At 37.5% G+C, this 21,093-nt stretch overlaps 1 protein-coding gene across 2 annotated transcripts in view; it reads left to right on the top strand.

The window, feature by feature from the left end:
• Positions 1 to 21,093, top strand: part of LOC126373692 (rho GTPase-activating protein conundrum) — a 156,020-nt gene that overhangs the window by 59,916 nt on the left and 75,011 nt on the right. For both annotated transcript variants that reach the window (XM_050019928.1, XM_050019935.1), the window contains one exon: positions 8,418 to 8,562. In XM_050019928.1, coding sequence (XP_049875885.1) covers positions 8,418 to 8,562 — 145 coding nt within the window. The remainder of the gene's footprint in view (positions 1 to 8,417; positions 8,563 to 21,093) is intronic.

Genomic DNA, 21,093 nt, shown 5'->3' with positions numbered 1-21,093 from the left:
TGTGGGTTTCCTCACGATGTTAATAATTTATAATCCAAACATAGGTTTAGGCCTGTGCTGGGATTCGAACCTGCGACCTCAAAGTGAGAGGCAAGCGTTCTACCAACTGGACTATCACGGCTTATCCAACAACGCTTGGCAAATGCACTTGCAAAATGGTTATGTTGAAAATTACTCGTGTTACTTTTTCCAAATGTATTATGTGTCTTTTCTACACTCACACCAAAGAGATTTAAGTCCTTCCGAAATTATAAACGTACTGTTATGATGCATGTGTCTTCCTCAGTCAAATCATTTCCTGGCTTCTAAATGTTGGAATGTTAAGTGCTTCGTATCATCATTCTTATCAGGTTTATTTCCACGCATTCCTCACTTGGTATTCCCGTCTCGTATCATATAAGTATAAACTCTTTACACCTATCGACTTTATCAAGTTTGTCTACCACTTTAAGATGACACAGAGATCGGATGACATCACATTCCTCTTATACCTCACCTTATACATTTTGATATTCCGCATCCGCATTGGTTAGGCAATCGAATTCTATTATGGATGCTCTTGAAAATTTCTCTTCTCTAAACAATCGTAATTATATTCGAAAGGTGTTGGATAAGATGGCAAATATGGTGTGAAGGAGGCGGATGTTGATTTGCTGTCGCATGAAAACGACTATGAAATAGTGTCGGTTGGTACTGCGAGATGGACTTTAAACTTAAATCCGCAACTTGTCAAAAGACAACATGGAGCCACGCGGAGTATTGGAGTACTGTTAGATCGATCTGGCAAACCGCAGATTTCCGGCCATATAGATAGTTCATCATGTCAAAGTTGGCGAACATTTGAACACAGATCTACTATTTAACAAAATTAATAATTAAATAACGTATGAAGTGAACAATAATACTATACCTATTTGCTTTGAACATTCCGTTTCTACCTAAACAGGCCAGCATTAATTCAATATTAGCATACTTGACAAAGAACAAGTAATAATTTGGGAAAATCTCCAAAAATATGATCCGTGATCTCATATTTTATTGATATTTGAAGTCAACACTATAATTATTAGATTCATGAGTTTTTTTGGATAGTGTCTTTTAAGAGAATCATGGGAGATTTTGAGAATGTTACAATGTTCTTAATTTGTTTTTAATAAAGTAATGCAGGACGGAAGGGGCAAGTCACAGGGACTGTAACCTGGAACCTGAGTGAGGGCAACAGTAACTGTCAGTACTATTTAGAAGCGGAGGACATGAGACATAATGCGGCTTTGAAATAGACTACTCTGGGCACCATGCGACTTGCGGCAGATAGAGGGAAACCACTGGTCTATTTTTCCTTACAAAATTAGCATGAAGAACGCTAAACCGACAAGAGCGTGGCTCTTAAATTAGTGATGAATAAAGTTATTATTTGTCTGAATTTTCTTAGTCATGATCCATTTGTCCCATTGGAGCGTCTTGGTTGTTAAATGTAATCATTTAAATCACTATAACACCTATATCGGACAATAACGGCCATGTCTAATCTTACAGATCACGATCGTAACATATCAACACATCGTTGACAAGTTCAAACGTATTTGCCTCTCTCTCGTTTACGGTTTCCTAAATCATGTTCTAACGGTGTTTGTCGAGATGATGGCAATCTTATTCAAATTATCTTCGCCCAGGAAGCCGAGCAGGATGGCATGGTGCCATCTCTGTCTGACATGAGTGCTTGTGTGGAATGAAGGAAGGAAATCATTAGTTTTTGTCGTTTCCTTCGCTTAATTTTGGGTGTTGAGGCGTTTTGAACATGAGTAGGGGCTTTTAAATAAATGTTTGTTGTTAAAAGTGTTACCGTAATTATTGTAAATACATAGAGAAGTTACATATACAAAATAAGTAGCTTTCAAAAGAAATATTTCTGAATACTAAGGTGATTCAGATCTTACAAGAACAGCTTCAATTTGTTTCCATGATTTTACTTGTCTGGAAAAGAAAACAAAGGAAAATGAGTCATCATAAGGATATTAATTTTCTATAAATATTTTTCAGCCAAAATTGTAGGTATTTCTGCCGCAATTATATTATGAATTAACAAGTTTCCGAATATCAGTTTAATTTTGCTACCGTTTCGAATGTTACTCTTTACTTTACCATTAATAGTAAGTTCGTTGAACAAATATACAAACGTATTGATATTTATACATCTGTCACTGAAAACATTACCATTTACGTCAGTGGCTGAATCATAGTCACCTATAACTTTAATCAATTTATATATTCTGTTTATAAAATAGCCATAATCAATATTATCACCTCTACGCCCTTCTGATACAGTTGAAGACTAATTAAGTTTCATTGAAATAATACTTTTGGTAAGTTTGTTTAAATTGCTATTGTTGAAGATTTTCATTCATCTTTAGGTTGGAATATTGTATCAGGTGATTTGATTATTGTTGATAATTCAGAGATATTGATGGATTTAGTGAACTTGTAGTTTGGAGTAATTATATTTATAATAATCAAAATACATACTATTTTATGTAATCTTGTTATTCAGAATAAAAATAGTTCATCACTCACATACATACCTGACAGAAAATCTTAAATGACAAGTACCTATGTTAAATATTGCGTACTTACGCAATAGATAGTTAATTAATTATTATTATAAGTCTTAATATATTTTTTTATATTATCTGCATTCGAATATTAATTTGAATTATGAATATAAGTATATTCAATCATGTATAAATTCATTACATAATAATATGTATAGACTGTCGCTTAGGCTTAGCTCTGGATATTGTAGATACCTAGTTAATTAACTGTTATTATAAGTCTTTATATATTTTTTAATATTATCTGCATTCGAATATTAATTTGAATTATGAATATACTAAGAGGTAAGCCTAAGCAACAGTCTATACATATTATTATGTCATGATTTAATAAAGAATATTAGGTGAGTATCCAATGAACTTTCGACATTAGCATAGTAGTTTTACTGCTGCTAAAAATACTTTATCTAAATTAACAGAGAAATAAATAAAATGAAACAGTACAATCTGATAGAGCGAACGGTAACATTATTCCAATGCTCTTATTAACTGATACTGATAAATCACAATGATCTGCACTTATCGGCTACCTATGGTCGACCAATATGGCCTAGTTAGATAAATACGTACCTTTATGCTAGCAACGTTATATGAAGGTAACTCTGTATTATTTTTAGCTCAAGAACATAATAGTTTGAAGGAAAGGTTCTTCTTACTTGCAAGCCTTCTCCTTTGTTGATTAATAGAAGAGATTTCGTCATCTTCCTAGCGTTATCCTGTTTTTCACAGGGTTTTCTTGGGTGCCTAACGTAAAGATTTTACAGGTCCGCATTTTATAGAAGCAAGCCTGGCTGACCTTCCCGCGAAGGGAATATCAGCCCAAATACAGGTTAGGTCACATACCTCCGAAACGCATTTCTCGGGCACGAGGGTTTCCTCACGATGTTTTCCTTCACTGCTGGCTGAGCACGTGATAATCATTTATGATCCAAACGAACTACCTAAGAAATTAGGCAGATTTTTTTTTCTAAATGATAGATACGTGTATGATATTGATGCAACTCTCTACATTACCTTTATAGTACTTTTTAAATATCTTAGAAGTCTTAAAGTAAGGACATTTATATATCTTCTTCTATTGTGTGGGTTGTGAGGTGGAGTACCAACCTCATCAACCCTGGTGTCAGGGTTATTACTGAGCCGCCAAAGGCTCCTGACATGGCTCATGTAACGAATACATACTTTCATCAGTAAGTAGTAACCGGGACCAACGGTTTAACGTGCCTTTCGAAGTACGGATCATCTTACTTTCGGACAATCCGGTTATCACCCACCCAGTAATGTCCTAACCAAACTAAGGACCACAAAGTTTTTTTTTGTGATATGTCCCATCTAGGAATTGAAACCGGGACCTCCGGATCGTGAGCCCAACGCTCAACCACTGGACCATGGAGGTCGTTGGCGTTTATAGATGACAAACGTATAGACAAATTGGTTTTAAATGTTCTGTGTTTATGTTTCTTCACTTCTTAAAAAATAGTGGATTCATATGCTCTTTCCTTTGCTGTAGGTTCAAGGAAGGTAGTTATAATAAATTATTTCTTGACAATACTATTGTTTTTGAAGCATTCATAAAAATATATATCCCATTGTTAAGGTTATAATACAATGAATTATAATTCTACTTTTGTCTTTCCTTGCTATTATCTTTTGATGACATCATTTTGATGGACTCTTTCTGCTAAGAGCTGGGGGTTAAAAAGGCCACATTGAAGCAATTCATCTAAAAAAGCAATATTGCAATTTGACATTTGCGCATGTAAAAGTAAGTGCGCAATGCAAACAGCTGTCAAATAGCAATATTGCTTTCTTAGATGAACTGCTTCGATGTGGCTATTTTAACCCCCCTATTCTTGATTTCTTAAATATCATTGGAGTATCCGGAGGTTAAGGGTCACCAGGGGGATTACTCTAAGAAAGCAATATTGTACTTTGACATTTGCGCATATAAAAGTAAGTGCGCAATGCAAACAGCTGTCAAATAGCAATATTGCTTTCTTAGATGAATTGCTTCGATGTGGCCATTTTAACCCCTAGATTATCCGAATCTGTCCGAGGGAACCTTTCTTGACTAACAATGTGCAGTTTCCGGAAATGTTCCCAAAGTGAAAATGACGATCATTATCCATTTTTATAAAAAAATATTTAATAGAAAAGACACTAGTTGCTTTTTTTTTCATTTTCTTCTTTTTTGTACTCTGATCCTATTTGCCTAAAGGCTAGGTCTTTTTACTCTTTTTACTGCTGGCACATTATTATTCGAATGTTCTTTAAAATCATGGATTCAATACTTTCTGCATGTATTGAATAAAATGGGTGAATAGAATATGTTCTTACACTTGAGGTGAGGTAATTCAGCCAATTTCGGCTGCGGCGACTGCTTCAACTCCGACGTTCATGTGCCCGCATGTGGCTTATATAGCCAATCTTATTGGAAAAGGTCCTCGCACATAACCGGCATGTGAGCACACCATTTAAACACATCCTTCTTACACTTAATACCGCGTTGTAACATAGGTCAAGATTTTTTTGTCTTATTGTAGATTTGCCGCAAAAGGCATTAACTACTTGGCCGGACAAATGAGAGCAGCTTTTTTCGTCAAGACACGTAGGTACCCTCTGAGAATCTGGTGATCAGCAAAAAAGAAGCAAAATGGAATTCCATAGTCTCTGCTTACGCCGGTGGGAAATAGGCGTGAATTTATATATGTATGTATGTGGTGATCAGCATGTATACAACACAATCAAACTAGGGATCACAATATTGTCATAGAACGCGCTCTATTCACCTTGTAACATTCTTCATGAGAATGTCGCGTGAACATGATGATAATGTGATTTCTAAAGCTCAAGTTAATAAGTACTTATGCCGATGTGCGATAGTACGCAGACAGTAATAGGTGTAATACCAAAGGTTTGAAGTTCAGAAGCCACACCCACTCGGCATATCTCATCGACTAAGTACACACGGTTATCACACGTGGTGACGTAAGTGAATCCACTATTTGCAAGTGCAAAAGATAATCATATCCTCAGTCTAGGTTAGTATTAGAGGTCATTTTACTTTAGTTAGTGCTTTTAAGACCCTTAAATACATACATGCATGCATGAAAATGCTACACCGACAAGAGCGTGGCTCTTAAATTGATGATCAGAATCAGAATCAGAATCATTTATTCAACGTAATTTCATGGATAAACTTGTTGAAGGTCAATGTAACATTTTGAATTTACGTCATTTCGCAAGGTGTTATGGCTGAGGAGAAGAAATGACAAGAAACTGCAACAGCAACACATCTTTTAAATCAATGAGGGTACATTACAAGTTATTTAATAACTAGAGGAACACATTTAATACCAGACATGTTTATCATTTAGGTAATCATTAATCTTATAATAAGCTTTTTTACATAAAGTAAGCTTCACGTGAGCTTTAAATTTATTCTCTGACAAATTTAAAATATTATCTGGTATTTTATTGTAAAAACGTATACATAACCCCAAAAAAGATGAATTTAATTTACTTAATCTAGAATTTTGAACAACAATTTTATTTTTATTCCTTGTATTGTAAGTATGCCTTTCACAGTTTCTCGGAAGGAGGGATACATTCTTACGCACATACATAATGTTTTCATAAATATATTGACTTGCGACCGTCAGTATATTTATTTCTTTAAACAGCTCCCTTAAAGAGTCCCGACAACGCAGATTATAAATAGCGCGAACTGCCCTTTTTTGAATGATGAAAATAGTTTCTACATCAGCGGCTCGACCCCACAATAAAATACCGTAAGACATTACGCTGTGGAAGTAGCTGAAGTAGACAAGTCTAGCAGTGGGTACATCTGTGAGTTGTCGGATTCTTCTGACGGCATATGCTGCTGAACTTAGCTTGCCCGCTAGTGATACAATATGTGGGCCCCATTGAAGTTTTGAATCTACAGTAATTCCTAAGAAAACGGTGTGTTCAACAAAATCTAAATTCTCGTCGTTAATTTTAATGTTATTATTTACTTTCTTTACGTTTGGTAGAGCAAATTTAATACACTTCGTTTTCTTAGCATTTAGAACTAGGTTATTTACTGTAAACCAGCTCAGAACCTGCGACACAGCGCTGTTTGCTTCGTCAAGTTCCTCTAACTTTCTATCGATTTTAAATATAAGAGAAGTGTCATCCGCAAACAGTACAATGTCAGCTTGGTTCTGTACTACATAAGGTAAATCATTTATGTACACTAAAAAAAGAAACGGCCCCAAAATGGATCCTTGAGGAACTCCCATTTGAACATGAGAGCCCGATGATGAAATACATACATAAACCGGGATAAGCAAATACTATGGAATTTCATTTGCTGACACCAGGGATAACCCTGACACCAGGGTTGATGGGGTTGGCGGCTCAATAGCTCAGTAGGTCGGCTCAGTAGGTCATCCATCTCACAAGTCGCATGATATAATAATTATTTAGTAAAGTTTTAGTATTTAGGTAGATAGGTACCTACTTATATATATAGAAACATAACAATCTAATAATCTATCTACTTCTTTTCTTCCATTTATTTATTATAACAATTATAATTATGTGTATTATTATTATGTAGTTTATGTAGTCGAAAGTGTATTTATTTTCATATGCACAAGTATTCCCATGCTGCACTATCCCGCTATATTACTTAATATTCAATATCTCCTATACTTAAAGGTTGCCTGGAAGAGATTGCTACTTAGCAATAAGGCCGCCTATTGTACTAATTCTATTTCTCTTTTGTTTTGTATTTTGTTTTTTCCTGTTTGTGCAATAAAGTATTTGTTATGTTGTTATGTTATGTTAATCGTTTAAAAAAAAACATAAATTGTCATTGTTATCAATTGCAGAGGACTCAACATTCAGACTCCATTTTCATAATTCTGCTATTATAACTTACAGATAAAATCCATAATTCTCAGCCTGTCGCAATGTGAACCATATTGTGATACGGTCGTTAGATACAATTGACTAACAAGTTTCATAAACGGGACAGATGCGTACGCGCACGCCTACGAATGTCCAAAGCCATTGTCTAGCATTTGTATACTCTAATTGCGAAGCTTCTGGAATACCGCCGATTATTTACTGTTTACTAACACTATTTAGAGTTTTTTCTTTGGTCGGAAAATCAATAAACTGTTTTGCATGCCAATCTCTCTAAACATGCCAGCGGATGGTCGTCTTCGAAGTGCACGCCATGATCACGGTTATTATAGACTTGTTGCTCGAAGCTGTGTGGTCTTAACTATGGGAAAAATATCTAGATTCTATTTAGAACTTGACAGTATTAATCTGTTGACAATCATAAATCAGTGCAAAAGTGTTTGCGTGCAAGAGGTACAAGTAAACTCTTTATTACCTATCTATGGCGATGCAAAAAGGGGGGTTATGTGTTTGAAGGAAAACATCGTGAGGAAACCCACATCGGAAGTATGTGACCCAACCTGTATTGGGCGGGTTTTCCCTGCGCGGGTTGGAAGGCCAGACAGGCAGTCGCTTCTTTAAAAACCGGACCTGTCAAATCTTCAGGTTAGGTAAGCGGACCCTGTGAAAAACGGAATAATGCTAGGGGGTGATGGTGTGTTTGACCGCTATGTAATATGTATGTATGTGTGTGTATGCACGTCTGCTCCTACCTAACTCCTAAACCAAATAAGGTCACTGATGAGGTTGGTATTCCACCTTGTAACCCGCACGATAAGAAGAAGAATGGGAAATACTTAGTCGTCACCTTGTGCCTGTATGTCACCATTCTTTCAACCGTCTCTTTCCCTCCAGGAGTCACCAGAAGTCCGCATGGCGCTGCCGCTGCCGCGCCCGCCGGATCCCACGGCGCTGGCGGCCTACTGGGCCGAATATGAAGACCTGTGTCGCCAGATCAGCCCCGTCACCCACACCGATGATGACGACAACCATTACGAAGGTAGGCAGATGTCAACTTCTTTCGCAGATGTCTTTGTTAGGAAGCTGACTATATCACATATTCACTGGTCTCCCGTCAATCAGTATTAGGAATAGTCCATACCTTCATATTTCTTCTAATTTTGATCAGTCAGCAATATCGAAGAGCTTTTTAGATAAGTACGCACTTAGGCCGAGTTTCCACTGACACGGAGATGGGCGAAGAAGAGCGGAGATGTGCGGATTTGACCAATCACAGCGTTCGAAAAACAGAGACGCACTGTTACTCTCTCCCTCACGGTGATTGGTCGATTCCTGCACATCTCCGCTCATCTCCGTACAGCTCCGCGTCAATGGAAACGCAGCCTTAGATAATTACTGGTTACATTTTTAGTTTAGGTAAGCGGATCCTGTGAAAACAGGATAACGCTTTAGGGAGATGGGTAGACTTATGTAAGTGCTGATGTTTTTGAAGGTATAGGGCTGTGATGTATTTAAGTTTACCTTCTGTGGTATATCTATGTTTTACTTATGGTCTTATGTCATGTCAAAATATCATGATTGATAAAAAATGCAAATGCCGTTTTACTGAGTTTAATATATTACACCTTCATAGTTTTATATATTTCTCTTTGTCATCCTCAGTCTCGCAATAAACGATTAACGAACTGGACGTGTGCCTACATATACCTATAAAGATGATTTTTGTGATATGTTCCCACCGGGATTCGAACCCGGGACCTCCGCAACGCTCAACCACTTGACCACAGAGCTCGTTTACCGTGAAGCCAGGCACTAGCTAAACAAATTCGACTAGTATTTGAATACATAAAAACTGAATCAGCATATTCACATACAGAAGTTGAAATCACACCAATCGACCGTGTGATAGGTATGTAAGTAATATCATTTCGCAAAGTGCCGTTATTTCGTCATACGACTATCTACGGTCAATCTTTCGACTGATTGACCGGCGTCTTTCAACACGACTGTTAAGGCAGAATTAATTACTTGATTTAGATTAATAGGTTTTTATTTGAACGTCGTAATTAAGACAGTAAGGTTGGTAGTATAGTATGCCATGAATTGTTTTGATTAATTGGAATATACTCGTGTCTTACGCAATTATCGGTGTAGCATTCCTCTCCATACTACTTTTTAGGGAAAAATAGGGCAGTGGTTTCCCTCTTGCCTTCTGCGATGGCGCCCAGAGTAATCTATTTCAAAGCCGTACTAGGACTCCTGTCCTCCGCCTCTGAATAGTACCTACTGACAGTCTTAGTGTAGTGACTGATATTACTCGCATTGATGATTTAGGGTTGTATTAAAAAACTAATCTCAGCTTCAAGATCATGTTACTGTGACAGTCCTTATATAAAAACATGGACTTTAAGCATGATCTTGAGGACAGTCTCAGCTGAGATTCGTTTATTAATACCACCCCTAATATTGGATTATAAGCTGGTTGAGATTATGGGTCTCCATCATCTCAGGTTTTACGTCTTTGTCAGTAGATTTAAGCAGCGTTCTTGTGACAGCTCTTAAAATGGTTGTAAAGTTCATTTCGAGAGCGGCAGTAGTAGTGATGGCCTACAAGTCAGAGCCAACGAAGTACTATTGGCTCCTGTCAATCTTATGCATTTTCATTTTTTTAAGAACGTCTAGCCCTGTGCCGAGGCTTTGCTTGCAGCTTCTTTTCCCCGGCTATACACGTTGTGAGAAGCTGCAGTAGTTTTAGGTGGATGAGACGTTCGTTATGTAAAAAATCACGATTCAAAGTGTAACTATGTTACCCATTGAATAAAGATATTTTTTAATTTGAACTCGAAAAGCGAGTGCATCATAGTTAAGCCCTCATTTAGGTAAGTATGATTGACTTTATTCATGACATACTTACGTCCCTCGGCGCAACGACTGGAGTTGGCCACCGATACTAGAAGACACAATATTCCTTTCTGTTCTGTACTATTCCAGCCCCAGCTTAGCAAGGCTCGCCCAAGATACCGCTGGAGAGACCTGGTAGAATTTCTACATACTAATGAAAAATACCATTTTATCCAAGTTTGAAATAAGAAAGCGATGTAGGTAGAGATTACGAACATTAACATTGAACCTGTTATTAACTTTAACAGTATAAAACTCGACTTCGCACTTAATCCGCCTCGTATTGAGAACAACATTCTTAACGAGAAAAAGAAAGATATAAGGAAGTACCTGCTAAATTAAAGAGAGTTATGAATTGAGCAAGTCTGTCTTTCCACCTATACTTATAGTACATTCTAATAAATACTAAGTAATAATGGTAGGCAGAAATAAAGAAGTAAAGATTTAAAAACAGATAAATAAATGTAAGATTTTTTATTGACTAAAGTATGTACTTGTGTTAGGAATAACTTGCAACTCCTATTTGAATTAACAACACAAGAATTAGTAACAAGTCTGTCAATACTTCATGTTAGGTAAGACCCGTGATAGAAACATGATAAACGCGAGGAGAAAGAAGACGGGTAAGTAATACTGGGTGATAACGAAATGACTAAAATAACGTCGGCCTGGGGCCTTAGCCAAGGTGCAAACAATTATGAGAATCGACAGTGACTGAGTAATAAAAATGTATGTGATTGTGATTGAGTAAAAAGCCAATCCCATAAATATATTTTTATCGCCGTCACTGTCGATTTTCACAGTCAATTGCAACTCGGCTGAAGTTCCTGCTACCCCAGACATAGAGTTGAACAACATTGTCATTACAGTCAAGTCAATATTAAAATCCTTTGAAGTTCAAAAACCAACAAAAATTAATACATTACACAATACAAATATTCTAACTTGGTTTTTTATGTCATAACTAGTCGTGAGTACAAATGCCAAGCGTTTTCTATTCACATGAACGTGCCTTATCTTGGAGCATGCCGTAACAGGCGTCTTTTAAACATTTGTACAGTTCTTTCAATACACTTCTTGTAGACTAGCTGTTTTTCGTTCAAGTGGTTTAAAACAAAGGGGGTTCGTATAGATTAGTTTCTATCTTGACCTACTGTAACATTTATACATCAATTATCTTCAGTTATAATCCTATCCTGTGATTGGCTAAAATGTTAATGAATTTACAAGAGTTGTCAGTTTCAACCAATCACAGAATAGGGTTTCTATATCGTCGCTTCACAGTGAAAACCACGTATTAAGCGTTTTTTTAATGTGATTTTCGTAAACAATAGGTACCTCGATTTATTTCAATTCACTTAAATTCGGTCAAATATGTAGAATAAAAATATTTACCAGGGTTGAAATTAGCCTATCTATTGCGAGCTGGAGGTTTTGATAACAAAAATCATTAATTATTCGAATGTGTTTTTTCGAAAAAGGAACTTACGTAGTTTTTACTGTAAGAATTTCAATATAGACACTGAGTTACACGATTAGACCTCTGTTTTACCTCTCTCTCTAGCATCATTAAAAAAGTACTCCATTAAACTGTTCCACTGTCGGTTGCTTAGTGCCAATACTATAGTTTTACATATAAGCTCCCATGTCCTTGATATAATTTAAGGAAAATTTACAGAAAGCAAAATCTGCGCACTTACCTCGTTTGCTCAATGCGACTGCAAACAAATAATGTCATAATAAATCTTAATGATAAACATTATAATGATGCAGCAATCAAAATAATTGAAAAGGCAAACAAGATTGCGGTAACAGCACAATGGGTTTATGTCACGTTTGAGACACTTCCTGCAAGAGACAATCTATTTGGGGTTAGCAAAACAATTGTGTTGCGTCAACGGAAACGACGCTCTTAATTATATTGTTAGAAATGATGTGAAGGTCGTATGGGCCTAGGTACTTTATCGGCAATGAGAATAAAAAGCGGCCAAGTGCGAGTCGGACTCGCCCATGAAGGGTTCCGTAACAGCAAGTAACATATATGATGTATTAAAAAAAACTACTTACTAGATCTGGTTCAAATCAATTTTCGTTGGTAGTTTGCATGCTAATCTACATCATAATTATATTTTTTTTAGTTTTATCCTCCTCTTATTTTAGAAGTTACGGGGGGGGGACACACACATTTTACCACTTTGGAAGTGTCTCGAGTTTCAGTTTTATGTATGGGGACCCCCAAAATTTATTGTTTTTTTTCTATCATTGCATAAAAATCTTAATGCGGTTCACAGAATACACATATTTATCAAGTTTCAACAGTATAGCTATTATAGTTTCGGAGAAAAGTGGCTGTGACATACGGACGGACGGACAGACATGACGAATCTATAAGGGTTCCATTTTTTACCATTAGGCTACGGAACCCTAAAAAGTAGAAGCCCAAACGTAGCACTGTAGTGTTCCTAAATTTTGACAGTTCTGCATACTGTCCAGCTAAAATTCGTGATAAATTGCTATAAAATGTGGAGCGACGTGGTGTATGCCGAAAAAGAAAAGCAGCCAGTTGGAAAAGGTAGTTTTGAGTGAAAATAAGGTTTTTTCGATCTTTAGTGAATAAATATACCACTATGATTTTGCAGTTAAACGCTGCGCAAAGGGTTATAGTGTAAAAATAATTATAACCAAAATAATAATGTTTGTTTATTCAAATAGTATGGGAAACTGTCAAAATTAAAGAACTCTTGACAGTAGCGACACCTGATGGGAAAAATAGGTAGTTTTTGCCCTCATTAACGAAAGTTCTTTTTGTTATTTCCATGGATAGTAGTAAGTACTTAATTATATTTCTAGTAGGTAGTATCAGTCTTTTATGAGTCTCCCAACTGGGCACCCTCAGGCCTGTTGTCTTAAACGTTGTACCGGGTGAGAGCCTTCAGCGCTCCCCATTTGTCCGGCCAAGTAGTTAATGCCATCTGCGGCAAATCTACAATAAGTCACGTCAAAAAAAAAAAATGAGTCTCGTAAGGCGTTATTTTAATTCGTTTCCATTCCGTGGTTCCATTTATAAACTATTTGTTTCTTTTTCTTTCCATTTGACTTGTACTTGTGTTGTAATCTTGTAACAACATGAAGATTGGTTTGTCATATAGTTTACTAAGTAACCTTTCATTTTCTATTTTTAGACGTGACTTATTGTATATTTGCCGTATATGGCGTTTGCCATTTGGCCGGACAAATGGGGAGCGCTGAGTGTTCTCACCCGGATTATTACTTTACGGAGGTCATGCAAAACCCAGTCATTACTCTTTGTCACACGCGTCATTATCAACGACTTTGTTTCTCTCTTTAACTTTGTAAATTGTTTTCTTGTTTATACTCGTTACATACTCATTTAGAGCATCTTCACACTTTCTGATTTATATCATTATTTATGTAGCCCTTAATGTGTAGTGTACTTAATGCCTAGAAAAAGTATCGCGAATGTTGTTGTGTTTCTAATCTTTCTAATGGGCAAGACGAGTGGTCTTCGGGATTTTTATTCACTCGAGGTTTTTTGATTTTAGTTTGGACAACAAACAGTATTTTTTAACCAGACTGCGTTGAAACAAAAGAGAAGGTTTTATCTCTACGTATGTAAGTGGGTATAGACCTATGTATGTTCCCTTCCTAACTTCTAAATCCATTGATGTATAATTTATGCTATTTTAACAAATGAGGTGTCATTATAGGCGTCATAATAGGGTAGCTTCCGACTATTCAAATCAGTTACTTTTTACTAAACGTCAAAATATGATATTACTATGGAATTATGGACTCTTACTCTATGCGGTTTTTAAAGTAAGACCCAGAGGGGTGAGGCGCCTGGAGCGAATTGTATCGGGGCAGAGAGTTACCGTTCTATACGTAGTATTGTTTTTTACTCTATGGCCTGGCACCTGGCAATGCAGTACCACCTGTCATAGTCACAAACACCTGTGCTCATTTTGACCTTGTGTTCATGCGATCATAGTATGAGAAGTTACGTTCGTTATGAGTTGTAGCAGACGATAAGATTAAGCCGGTGAGATTGTGATTAGATAATTATTCGGTTAGGACACTACAGGCTGGTCACCTGATTGTCCAAAAGTAAGATGACCCGTGCTTCGGAAGGCACGTTAAGCCGTGGGTCCTAGTTATTACTTATTGATCTCTTCTATCGTGTGGGTTGTGAGGTGGAGTACCAACCTGATCAACCCTGGTGTCAGGGCCGCCAAAGGCCCCTGACATGGCTCATGAGCGACTACTTACTTACATTAGTAAGTAATTATATACGCTGCACGTTAAGCCGTTGGTAACAATTATTAGAATATAATCGATTTAAAAGTAGAATTTTTAGTGGGACGATAGGGATATATAAGCGCTGAATGAGGGAAAACATCGACCACGCCGGCGTGGTCGGTTTCGAGGTCCTGAAGTGTTTGTTGCCGCGTCTATGGCTAGAGCAATCGGGTCGTCGGAATCGTACATTACGTCTTTCGAGCGCCGATACTTTTCAAGACAAGGGAAAGAAATTGTTACACTAGCATTTATATAATTTGGTCACAAATTAAAACAAGACTTAATCGTTAAGGGCAAAGGCAAACAGAATTATTCAATACCACCTCAGGGTAAGACAAGTCCAACAAGTATTGCTCAACAGCCACTGAAGTCGGCGCAGGCGCAGCGTTCGTGGTGTGAATGGACAACTGGTTCCATTGCAACATTGTGCTGTTTCCTCATATTCGCAGAAGTTCATCAAGTATGGTCCATTCAAGCTTGCAAGCTTGCGTAAACTATCCGTCACGATTTCTACCTGTACAACGTAAACATAACATAGCGCCACGCCTGTATTCCAGGGTAGGCAGAGTAGTATACTTCATACACCCACTACTCCGTGGTCCAGTGCTTGAGTGCCGGGCTCACGACCCGGAGGTCCTGGGTTCGATTCCCGGTGGGGACATATCACAAAAAATACTTTGTGGTCCCTAGTTTGGTTAGGACATTACAGGCTGATTGTCCGAAAGTAAGATGATCCGTGCTTCGGAAGGCACGTTAAGCCGTTGGTCCCGGTTACTACTTACTGATGTAAGTGAGTAATCGTTACATGAGCCATGTCAGGGGCCTTTGGCGGCTCAATAGTAACCCTGACACCAACACTATAGAAGAGAACAAGGACCTCGATATCGACCCGCCGGCGTGGCGTTCTGTGCCTTCAGTGCATATCGTTATCTATCCATTCAGGGTTGGGGATTCTCTTATAATTCTCTCAGACGACGCCCTGACCCGAGGTTCATTTCAGCCGTACACATTATTTCTTTATTAATTTTGTTTTTCATATTCGGGTTAATAATAGTTCATTACTATTTATATGTATAATTAAGGGGTTACAATTTTTGTGAAACCCATTATAGTTTTTCAAGCTAATCTAAATGGATAAAGCTACAAGAAGAATATAAAAATATAAGCATGTGTCTGTATGTTTGTGTGTGTATGCGTGTATGTATGTGTGTGTGTGTGTGTGTGTGTGTGTGCGTGCGTGCGTGCGTGCGTGCGTGTGTGTGTGAATGCGAGCGCGCGGGCGCGCGTGTGTGTGCTTGTATCTATCTACACATATCATACATATCTATGTAGGTATGTTGTGTATACATTTCCTATGCTGTGTAGTTAGCCCTACGATATATTCTAGTATCTTGGGTTCGGTAGCTGCCACCATGGCGCTTTCACTAACTTTGTGTATATATTGGTTAATCTGTAGGAATTATTTATCATGTACAAATAAATCGTACTCAAAGACTGTTACCATTTCCTGTGGCGCGTCCTTGCTGGCTTCCTACCCGCATAACTTAAATAATTTATTGACAAGATATTTATTGCAAGTATAATTCTTACTGGTAAGAGCCATAGTAGCTCAGTTGGTAGAACGCTTGCCTCTCACTTTGAGGTCGCAGGTTCGAATCCAGCAGAGGCCTAAATCAATGATTGGCGAATTTGTCTTCGAATTTGTGTCTGGATCATAAACGATTATCACGGGCTGACGGAGGTCCCAAGTTCAAACCCCGGTAGGACCATATCACAAAAATCACCTTATGATCCTTAGTTTGGTTAGGACATTACAGACTGATCACCTGATTGTCAGGAAGTAAGATGATCCATGCTTCGGAAGGCACGTTAAGCCATTGGTGCCGGTTACTACTTGCTGATGTAAGTACGTGGTCCTATATGAGCCATGTTTGGGGCCTTTGGTGGCTCACCAGGGTTGCTGCGGTTGGTAATCCACCTCTTAACCGACACGATGGAAGAAGAAGTACGGTAAAAAAGTTCCCGATAGACGGAGTAACTTAGCTCTAAACAAAATAAAATAATTTAGGTAAGTACCTACGTATTCGCAAATTTTTCTTTCTTTCTGTATTTAGTGTATTTTTTTGTGAGTTCCGGTTTTAAAGAAGCACTTGTTACTAAATCAAAAACTCGAAGTGGATGTTTTGAGTCACAATGTTGCAAGTGTCAGGGCCGCATTCTTCCAACGACAGGTTTTAAAGAAAACCGGACTTTGGGAAACCGTCAGTACTAACGCAACGTAACCCTTTTCTTACCACATACGAGCCCAGTTTAAACCGCATTCACAAACCTCACGTTGTCGGAATACTAACTTTTTCTTTTTAAAGATCCTTTATTTCGCGCGCTCCGGACATTCCTGAACGAATCTGTCATTTTTCTTTCGCGCGCTTTTACGTAATTTATAAAATACATATTTTACACAGACTAAATACTTTTAAAAAATTACTCATGACTAGGCATTTAATTGACCATTTATTTGGAAATTATATCCTGTACGTAAACGTTGCCTGGAAGATATTGCTACTTTAGCAACAAGACAGCCTATTGTACAAATTGTTTATGTAATGTGTTTCTTTTGTGTACAAAAAAGAGTTATTGTATTGTGTAGGCAGCATGGTCTCATGATCTTAGCCTGTCTCTTAATTTTTTTTTTGTTTTGGTTTTCCCCGAAGGGTAAGGCAAAGGGAACTATGCCCATACACCCATGTCTTACGTATTTTTTTTCTTGATGATTAATGAAATGATGAAAGGTGATGATGATGAAACCTAAGCCCCCACACTCGGAGCAGACTCCTACTCCGAAACTCAAAAGACCGCATAAACTTTCGAGTTATGAAGCGGCTTGTTGGCACGAAGCGAAAATAGGTAGATACACTTTGTTTATTGAATATTCCGATATAATAACACTATCGCGAATGATTTCCGACTAACTTAATGTGATCATTAACCACAAAACACCACTTCGTATTTAGATAATTCAATGAAGAAAGCAACTGTCCCGTTCCCGTTCCCGCCAAAAAGCCCCTGTCCCTTAAACGGGCGAAGAAAAAACACGAAAATTGTATTTATCAACAGACTTGGCTATTGACGGTTGTTTCTTAGCCTTATTCCTGAGTTAATCATAATTCCGAATTTTATAGTCATTTAACACTGCCTATAAAAGTACTTATTTGATTAAATTCCTCGCAAAATGTGGTTATTTATAAGTTTTTCCGCTGCACAGTTAAGTGTTGTTCATTACCAAGTAAACATTGTAAAATGTTTTCATAAAAACTGTATGTTTATGCAAATATATGTTTTAACGTAGGCAGGATGTTTTTCTTCGGCTACTTATCTTGGAGACAATACTAAGAGAGTGGAAGTTAGCAAGAAAGTTATAAACAAAGACGTGAAACCACTGACAATGGTCTAAGAAAGCAGTCTTGCTATCTAAAGTGTTTAAGCCTATATAATCCTCTTGTTTTCCACTCGGGCGCATAAAGATCTGTTGGCATGCACAAGTGACGCGCTTTTCTCTTCAAATAGGCATTTGTTTTGTTGATTCGAATATTAAGTACTTAGTATGAGATTTGATATTATATGAACAATTTCATCCATTTCAAATACATACGTTAGGTAAACCATAGACTTTGTTAGGCAATTGGGTAGGCGGTTACGGCGGAATGGAGGTGACCCCCGCGCCGAATCGTACCTGGGGTAACACATTTAGCTGGCAATCCAGCGCGGAAACGCCGCCAGAGCGTATGGAACACTTTATTACCGGGTACCATTCGGAGCGGTCCTTTTGACATGGTTCCCAGAATTTGTGCCCGGTTAATGGCAATAGGCTCGCCTCCTATTGCTAGACTTGCCTTGTTGGCAACACCAACCAAAATATATTTTTAGTAAGATAATTTTCTTCTGTCACTTTTTCTCACTAACAAGCATCATACGCCATTTCCAATAAATTGAATTAAGTATCTCAATTTGGGCGTTTAATTACAACACCTGACCTCAATAACCCAAACGTAGCTGGCGAGGAGTGGGTAAATATAGTAAGTATTAACTCTTTCTACCTCTTTGGGGATATAATGTTGGCGTGATTAAAACACATAATAACGGGTTCTTATCGCGTTTAAAGTAAGGATATAAGACTCCCGATATTTCGACTCTGTTGCAAGTGCCATGATCACGGGATGACTGATGAGATTCGAGTGGAGTGATCTCATATCCCTTCTTTAAATGCGGTAAGAACCCGTTATTATGTGCTTTAATTATGATAATAACCGCGTAAACTTAAAACAATGTCTAGGCGCTCGTATCGCACGCAACAGCCTGACGACTTACTACGCAATACGCAAGGTCGAATTACGATATGCAACAAAATACCCCCCCATATCATAATTAAATTATCGGCGATAAGATAAACACATCAATAAATCAACAGATACGAGTTATAGAAAGGTATATTATTAGTTTTATTTTTTGCAATGATTGTGACCACATATATGTAAATACCACTATGGTGCTAATTCCTGTAAATACCATCTAATTTTATTTTAAGTTATATCTGTCCTTTTCTTATCCGCCGAAAAGGAAAGGGACGGGTAATCGACAAGCATAAAATTTATGGAACACACGTCAATTTTAAGCACAAATCTAAACCAACCGTCTAAAAATTTTACGTCAGTCAATAACCCGACACATTAATTTACTCATTCTTCCTAAAATTAAGAGCTGTGAATCATCCGTCCCTTTCCTTTTCGACGGATACGAAAATGACGGATATAACCTAAAATAAAATTAGGCGGTGTCTGCAGGAATCGGGGCCTATGTGTAAATATACAGGGTGTTAGTGACATCGTAACGAATACTCAGGGGGATGATTCAGACCATGATTCTGGGTTAATATCATGTGGAATTTTCCGTCGCCAAATTCATGTAAGTATCTTTTTTAATTTTAAAATTATTTTCAATTCTATACTTTTGCGAAGGAAAATTCCACTTGATATCAACTCAGAATCATGGTCTGAACCATCCCTCAAAGTTTTCGTTATGATGTCACTAACATCTTGTATACACCTATATAATATAAGCGGGCATGTCTTAAAATCTGATGTCCCGTACTCAAGCCCAGGTGATAAATATCATGCATCAGAATTATACGCGCCAACGGTTCAATAGACATAAAAGTACTACTAGCGCAGTCGATACTCTGTCCGTCCATTCATAAGCAAAGCAAGTACCGGCGCGGGCGCAGTGGTCAGGTAACGGCAACCGAGCCGATTCAAACACATGCTAAGTAGCCAGTGTCCGGCATGCAAGGAGCTTCAATGGCATACCAGTTGCCTAATGGTAGCCTTTTGAAAATTATTTTTTTTAATTAATTGTTGGGTTTTATTGTATTGGGCTGGTTTCAATCTATCAATCATTTATTTACTTACAGGAAACATGGTGGTAAAGTTCACATATTACATTTAAGTACGGTCACGAGCATTAATATGTATATACTTTGGTACCATGTCACATTAACTTTTTTGACAAATTGAACTGTAAGTCTCACTAAATGTCAAATATGTTAGTGCGACAGAGTCCTAAAGTTTGTACATTATATTGCTCATGACTGTACAGCGTGTTTCGCCAGAATAGGCATGTAAAGTAAAAATATACACTGTCACTTGATGCTAATAAAATAAAAATGTCCTTATATAATAGTAAATAATCATTGGATAAATTCATTAACATTGTAAAATACTTCCCTTTGGTTTTCTCTTCGTGGGTTTGGAAGGTCAGATAGGCAGCCGCTTCTGTAAAAAACCGGACCTGTCAAATATTCAGGTCAGGTAAGCACACCCTGTGAAAAACGGGATAATGCTAGCGAGATGATGATATAGATGTCTCAGTATATTATAAAAAAAGTATATTGTCTACAATATGTTTACTTTTATTTTAGAGAATGACGTTTGCTTGTTTCACTCGAAATAAGTGTTAAGCATTTACAGATAAGGTTTAAAAAATGCCCAGGGGGTTAAAAAGGCCACATCGTCGCAATTCATCTAAAAAAGTAATAAGTATTGCAAATTGTCATTTGCGCTTATAAAAGTAAGTGCGCAATGCAAACCAATAAGAGTAAGAAACTCTACATTTTCCCCTAATAAACAATTAAACGTAAACACAATTATACTGTTCTATTCCAAATTCAAATTCTATTTTTCTAATTACTTACTTACTAGTAAGTTTACTCTAGCGTGGCGCTCACGGGCGCATGCGTCCACCGAGCCAATCGCGCGTCCGCAGTCCGTTACGTCGGAATGAGATTCTCTTAACGGGACCT

Source organism: Pectinophora gossypiella, chromosome 2 (genome assembly GCF_024362695.1).
Source record: "Pectinophora gossypiella chromosome 2, ilPecGoss1.1, whole genome shotgun sequence".
NCBI classification, from domain to species: Eukaryota; Metazoa; Arthropoda; class Insecta; order Lepidoptera; family Gelechiidae; genus Pectinophora; species Pectinophora gossypiella.
The sequence above is the reverse complement of the archived record's forward strand: the minus strand, read 5'-3'. Positions and strand labels throughout refer to the sequence as shown.